General features: G+C 33.7%; 1 protein-coding gene and 1 pseudogene across 1 annotated transcript; both read right to left on the bottom strand.

Annotated features, from left to right (window-relative positions):
• Window positions 1-1,113: 1,113 nt before the first annotated feature.
• On the bottom strand, window positions 1,114-1,809 carry LOC145957509 (secreted RxLR effector protein 161 pseudogene; annotated as a pseudogene).
• Window positions 1,810-2,261: 452 nt separating this feature from the next.
• LOC145956953 (uncharacterized) lies at window positions 2,262-7,318 on the bottom strand. The gene is made up of 2 exons (XM_083072998.1): window positions 4,364-7,318; window positions 2,262-4,256 (listed from the first exon to the last, which is right to left on the bottom strand). The coding sequence occupies exons 1-2, from the start codon at window positions 5,106-5,108 to the stop codon at window positions 4,228-4,230; spliced, it is 774 nt and encodes a 257-aa protein (XP_082929124.1). The 5' UTR covers window positions 5,109-7,318; the 3' UTR covers window positions 2,262-4,227.

The following is a 7,318-nucleotide window of genomic DNA, read 5'->3' as shown; positions in this document are numbered from 1 at the left end:
GTATTAATATTTTAATATTCGAAATACGATTTCGGAATGTATATAAGTTTTGCTCTTTGTTCTCGCGCAAAAAGGCAACGCAAGTTTGGATTTAAAAGATGTGAATTTATATTTTTTTAAAAGTTTATATCCGATTCTATTGGGCAAATTATATTCGTGGATAATTTTGTTAGGATAAAATTTCTTAACCAAATAGAAATTTTCCATTAATAAAAAATTAAGAACCATTGTCTCAGATTACAGAGTTAATGTTAATAATACATATCTGTATCCATTGACGTTGATCAAAAGGTTGCAGCGAAATAGTCTTTTAGTGCAATGATCTTCCTCAGCCAAATCACTGAATTCCTTGATGGGACTTGATGTTACTCTTCTGATGGGGAGACAGAGAGACGTGTGTTTCTGATTTGGCATATTGGGAACCATGACCATCTTTATGATTTTAAACCTATTAGGGTTCTCATTAACCCCTAACGGGCCAAATCTGGTTTCTACTTATTTGGGCCCATATCAGTTTTTCCTGTTGGCAATCTAAAGGCTCACTAAAATAAGATCACTTTTATTGAGCCCAACCAAATGTAAATAATTAATATAAATACTACAAATAATATATATAGTCCACAATAATTATTAGAAATAAAATTTCTAACAATCTCCCACTTGGGCTTCATATTCATTTAAGTATTTATATCACAAAATTCTTTAGGCGCGCAACCGTATGCTATTTACTTTTAGACTCCCCTTAAACAATCTGGTCCATCTCATACAACAACAAGGAACCACTGCAGCTTTCATCATTATTTAATGTGACTAAACCACAATGATCACCACAATTGTATGCACTCAATGATATAGATCAAATATGGATAAGTGGCATGGAAATTACATGCAACGTGATCTTAATCATGTCTATTTCCAACTGGTCCAAACTTTATTCTTTATAGAGATCCATTCAAAACGCAATATATATATATATATATATATATTGCACAAAAACAAGCTCAGAATAAAATTATGAACATCAACTTTATTTCTGTAGAAAATCCAAATAATACAAATATCTGGAAAAATTAAAAAAAATAAAGAAGACACAAAACATAAATGAGACTCCCACTAAACTAAGGTACTATAAGGAATTACACCCATATGAGCAGTGTGCTCATGAAAGACTTTAGGCACTAAACCCTTAGTAAGTGGATCAGCTAGCATAAAATTAGTCCCTATATGTTCTATAGAAATTTGCTTATTCTGAAATCTTTCCTTAACAACCAGAAACTTTATATCAATGAATTTTGCCTTGGTTGTACTCCTATTGTTATTGGAATAAAGAACTGCAGAGTTATTATCACAATAAATTTTCAATGGCCTTTCAATGTCATTAACCACACGTAAATTAGTGATAAAGTTTCGCAGCCATATCCCATGGTTGGATGCCTCAAAACAAGCAATGAACTCCGCAGCCATGGTTGATGAAGCTATAATAGTCTGTTTAACAGACTTCCAAGATATAGCTCCTCCAGCCAACATAAAGATGTATCCAGATGTGGAGCGTTTACTGTCTTGACATCCGGCAAAATCAGAGTCTGAGTATCCAACGATCTCTAAACTGTCAGACTTCTGATAAGTGAGCATATATTCTTTTGTTCTCTTCAAATAACGCATTACACGCTTTACTGCTTTCCAATGCTGCATCCCAGGATTACTTAAGTATCTGCCCAAAACTCCCACTATAAATGCAATATCGGGACGAGTACAAACTTGAGCATACATTAGACTTCCCACAGCTGAAGCATAGGGAATTTTTTGCATCTCATTTCTTTCAAGGTCATTATTAAGGCATTATTTGAGGCTAAATTTGTCTCCCTTGGCTATAGGGGTATCTCCTGGTTTACTATCTTTCATGCCGAATCTATTTAAAACTTTATCGATATAGTTCTCTTGTGATAACCTTATGATACCATGAGAACGATCTCTTAGTATCTTAATACCTAATACAAAAGAGGCTTCACCAAGATCTTTCATTTCAAAATTCTTTGTTAAAAATCTCTTGGTTTCGTGCAATAAGCCTATATCGCTGTTGGCAAGCAGTATATCATCGACATATAACACCAAAAATATACATTTACTCCCACTAAACTTATGATAAACACAATCATCAACTATATTTGCCTCAAAATCATATGAGGTAATAACTTGATGGAACTTGTGATACCATTGACGGGAAGCTTGTTTGAGACCATAGATGGATTTCTTTAGTTTGCATACCATGGACTTTGAGTCACCAAACACAAAATTTTCTGGTTGCATCATATAAATCGTTTCTTCAATGTCACCATTTAGAAACGCAGTTTTAACATCCATCTGATGGAGCTCTAAATCATAATGAGCTACGATTGCCATTATTATTCTAAAAGAATCCTTTGAAGAAACCGGAGAAAAGGTTTCTTTGTAATCAATGCCTTCCTTTTGAGTGAAACCTTTAGCAACTAAACGAGCCTTATATCTCTCGATATTACATTTTGAATCCCTTTTGGTTTTAAATATCCATTTACAACCAATAAGTTTCACACCTTCAGGTAATTCAACGAGATCCCAAACATCGTTGTCTTGCATGGATTTCATTTCATCCTTCATGGCATCAATCCACTTTTGAGAGCTAGAACTTTGCATAGCTTGACAGAAGTTGATTGGATCATCCTTTGTTAAGCCAATACCATCCTCATGTTCTTGAAGAAACACAATGTAATCATCTGGAATTGCACTTTTCCTTTCTCTAGTGGATCTCCTTAATGACACTTCTTGAGATTGTTGAGCTTGCTCTATAGGTATTTGAAGGAGAACCTCAATATTGTCTTGTGTAGGGACAATGTCAGGAATAACTCCATGATTGTCACCTATTACTGGGGTAGGTACTGGAATAGTAATAGGCACGAGGACTTGATCACTGTCAATGACAGGTTCTTCCTCAAAGACAACATTTCTTATGTTCTCTTCCTTCCCAAACTCAACATTCTTAAGGAATCTCGCATTCCCCGTCTCAAAGAATGATCTAGTAGTGGGATTGTAAAATTCATAGCCCCGAGAGCGTTCAGGATAACCAACAAAATAACAGCTAACAGTCCTTGACTCCAGCTTACTTTCATGCGGCCTATAAGGACGCGCTTCAGCCGGACAACCCTAAATGTGTAAATGTTTTAGACTTGGCCTTTTACCCGTCCATAGCTCATAAGCAGTTTTGTTAACTGCTTTACTTGGTACCCTATTTAGGATGTGACTGCAGTCTTAAGCGCTTCTCCCCACAATGACTCTGGTAAGGAAGAATGACTAATCATACTTCTCACCATATCCTTAAGAGTCCTGTTTCTACGTTCTGCAACACCGTTCATGATTGGTTTCCCAGGCATAGTATACTAAGGAACGATGCCACATTCCCTTAGGAAAAGCGCAAAAGGCCCTGGACGTTGTTCACCTGATCCATCATATCTACCGTAATATTCACCACCACGATCAGATTTGACGGCCTTAATTTTCTTTCCAAGTTGAAGCTCAACTTCAGCTTTAAAAGATTTGAAAACATCTAGGGATTGAGACTTCTCATGAATTAAAAATAGGTAGCCGTACCTTGAATAATCATCTATGAACGTAATGAAATATTGTTGCCCATTCCAAGATGCCGTAGGGAATGGTCCACAAATATCTGTGTGAATTAATTCCAAAATGTCCTTAGCCCTTTCGGCACCTAATTTTCTAGAATTTGTTTGTTTACCCTTAATACATTCAACGCAAACCTCAAAGTTTGACAAGTCAAAGGGTTCAAGAATCTCATCCGACACAAGCCTCTGAATTCTCTGTTTAGAGATATGGCCTAAACGCTTATGCCATAAAGTGGCTGAGTTCTCATTTATTTTACGCTTCGTACCACGAGAATCAATGTGAAAATTTTCTTTATTGGAACTAACTACATCTAGTAAGTATAAATTATCAATTAAAGAACCAGAACCAACAACATTTGAATTTTGATAGAGGCTAAATTTATTATTTCCAAATGAACAAGAAAAATCAAATTTGTCCAAACTAGAAATAGAAATTAAATTCCGCCTAAAAGACGGTACAACAAAAGTCTCAAATAAATCCAAATGAAATCCAGTTTTTAACTGTAATCTAAATGTTCCAATAGCCTCCACTGTGACCTTGTTGCCATCACCCACATATATAAATCTTTCATTATCACTTGGTGGTCGGCTCCAAAGGAAACCCTGCATGGATACACTAATGTGAGTAGTAGCACCGGAATCTACCCACCAAGTATCATGTGGTACAAAAGCTAAATTAACTTCAGAACAAACAAAAGAGAGAAAATTACCTTTCTTTACACGCCAAGAGGCGTACTTGGGACACTCTTTCTTAATGTGCCCAGGCTTCTTGCAGAAGAAGCAAGTAGGTGTGTTCTCATCCTTTTTGACTTTCTTTTGTTGAGAAGTCCTTTCTACAACATCCTTATTATTCTTTCTCTTCCTACTCTGAGAGCTTGACGCTAAATGAGCACTTTCAGTCTTTTCTCTTTGCTGCCTTTCCTCCTTTTGCACACAGTGAGAAATCAATTCATTCAAGGTCCATTTATCTTTCTGAGTATTATAACTCACCTTGAATTGTCCAAAGTGTGTAGGAAGGGAAATCAAAACTAGATGCACAAGCAAGTCATCAGACAGCTCTAACTTTAGTGCTTTTAGTTTTGACGCGAGATTAGACATTTTCATAATGTACTCCCTTATGTTTCCTTTGCCTTTGTATCTCATAGAGATAAGTTTAGCAAGCAAACTGCTTGTATCAGCTTTCTCATTACTGGTGAAATACTGCTCAACAGCATCAAGGAAACCTTTAGCATTTTGGCTTTCAGAAATAGAGCCCGGAAAAACTTCTGGAACAGATCGCTTCATGATCATCAAACACATTCGGTTTGAGCGTTCCCACTTTTCAACCTTATCCTCATCCGAGTTTTCCGGATTTGGAGTGGGTTTCTCAGCCCGAAGTGCAAGATCAAGATCCATGCAGCCAAGAATTATCTCAACTGCTTCCTTCCAGGCCTTAAAGTTTGTCCCATTAAGCATAGATATACAATTAATTTGAGCAGATAAGTTAACAGCACTAGCAACAGCAACTGTAATAGAACATAAAAAAAATTTAATTTAATTACATGCTCACAGTAAAATAAAATAAACAAAATATGCAGATTATTTACATAATAGACCCATTACAAGATATCGAGCACAACATTAATTCTTTGTCTTTGGACATACAAATTAACTTGTTAATGGTACTCTCAATGCAACGATCAAATATTGACAATTAATTCTGTCAAATAATAGCCTTTCTTTGGACCGACTATTATTCACATGATTGTAACTTTATAATTGTCACATATTTATCATCACAGGCATGTTATTATTTGGCTAAATTGTGTCTTCCTTTGGGATGAGCACAAATCGCATAAATAATCTCATACTAACATCTATTGTAATTTTTAATCAAATTAATTTCTATAATAGGGATTGCTTTGGCAATATATTACATCAATTTATTTAATTAAAAATTACCAGACAAATTAATTAATAAAGAGGGTCTATAATCTGCCAACATTCGCACTCAAATTTGATATATATAAAAAATATCAATTTAAATTTCAAGAAAATAATTCTTACGCGAATGCCATTAAAAAAAACGATAATGTGGAATTCAATATATATTAATTATATAATTTTCCCAAACATCATTTAATATAACAACAATGATTTTGACAAAAACAAAAAAAAATCTCACTTCTGGTGGTACTCAAAGGATCAAACATAATATTATTTTCCCACTTCCGGTGAGAAAAATATTCTTTTATTTCATTGTTGCACAATTAACTCACTTCTGGTGAGAAAATATTTCTTTATTGCATTGTCGCACAATTAACTCACTTCTGGTGAGAGAATATTTATTTATTGCATTGTCGCACAATTAACTCACTTCTGGTGAGAAAATATTCCTTTATTGCATTGTTGCACAATTAACTCACTTCTGGTGAGAAAATTAAAAAATTCAAAAAATTTCCACATTTGACAATGTCTTCAGGATCATTGCAAAATTGTTACATATACAAATCTATAACATTCACAGAAAATTATACAATTTCACAAAAAATTCTCTTTAATAAAAATTCAATTTTTAATCGATCTCTTTATCCGTATAATCAATTAAACCAAATTGAAGAGAGAAAAAAATGACTAACGCATTCAAATACACGTATTATCAATGAAGAGAGAAAAAAATTTGTAACAATACGCTTTAGAACCCCATAACCTAATAACAACGGCGGCTCTGATACCACTTGTTGGGATAAAATTTCTTAAGCCAAATAGAAATTTTCCATTAATAAAAAATTAAGAACCGTTGTCTCAGATTACAGAGTTAATGTTAATAATACATACTTGTATCCATTGACGTTGATCAAAAGGTTGCAGCGGAATAGTCTTTTGGTGCAATGATCTTCCTCAGCCAAATCACTGGATTCCTTGATGGGACTTGATGTTACTCTTCTGATGGGGAGACAGAGAGACATGTGTTTCTGATTTGGCATATTGGGGACCATGACCATCTTTATGATTTTAAACCTATTAGGGTTCCCATTAACCCCTAACGGGCCAAATCTGGTTTCCACTTATTTGGGCCCATATCAGTTTTTCCTGTTGGCACTCTAAAGGCTCACTAAAATTAGATCACTTTTATTGAGCCCAACCAAATGTAAATAACTAATATAAATACTACAAGTAATATATATAGCCCACAATAATTATTAGAAATAAAATTTCTAACAAATTTATCACTTTTCTTATAATTTGAATTTAGTTACATATTTTAAATATACAATAATTTCTTTTTTGGATAAACTTATATAAAATATGTAAAACTAATAAATAACAAAAAAATAGTAAGAATTAAACTATATTGTTAGCTAACTGTATAATTTTAAGTTTGTTATTTAATTATTATTATAATTTAAATATAAAAATAATTAATTAATATTTTAATGATTATAAGAAAAATATCGTGCATGTGTGTCGGTCTGTGCTGTAAAAATAATGCAACAAGACAAATATGGGATGACATCATGGGAGAGTTACATCTCTAAACTCAAACCCATATCTGATCTTGCCAAAAATGGATTTTGCCTGCTAAGTCGTGTCGGGGTGAGATGGTATTTCTAATAGTATTACTTATATAAATGAGTATTATAATAATTTATAATTGAAATTATATATTATTCGCACATATTTTA

The sequence above is a fragment of the Cajanus cajan genome, chromosome 4, assembly GCF_000230855.2.
Source record: "Cajanus cajan strain Asha chromosome 4, NIPB_CcT2T_4, whole genome shotgun sequence".
NCBI classification, from domain to species: domain Eukaryota; kingdom Viridiplantae; phylum Streptophyta; class Magnoliopsida; order Fabales; family Fabaceae; genus Cajanus; species Cajanus cajan.
The sequence above is the reverse complement of the archived record's forward strand: the minus strand, read 5'-3'. Positions and strand labels throughout refer to the sequence as shown.

Excerpts from the sequence above, each read along its gene's own strand:
- LOC145956953 (XM_083072998.1), bottom strand. The coding sequence starts at position 5,108 with ATGCTTAATGGGACAAACTTTAAGGCCTGGAAGGAAGCAGTTGAGATA. Across the intron at positions 4,257-4,363 it reads CTCTTGGCGTGTAAAGAAAG|GGTTTCCTTTGGAGCCGACC; the intron begins GTAATTTTCTCT and ends GTATCCATGCAG.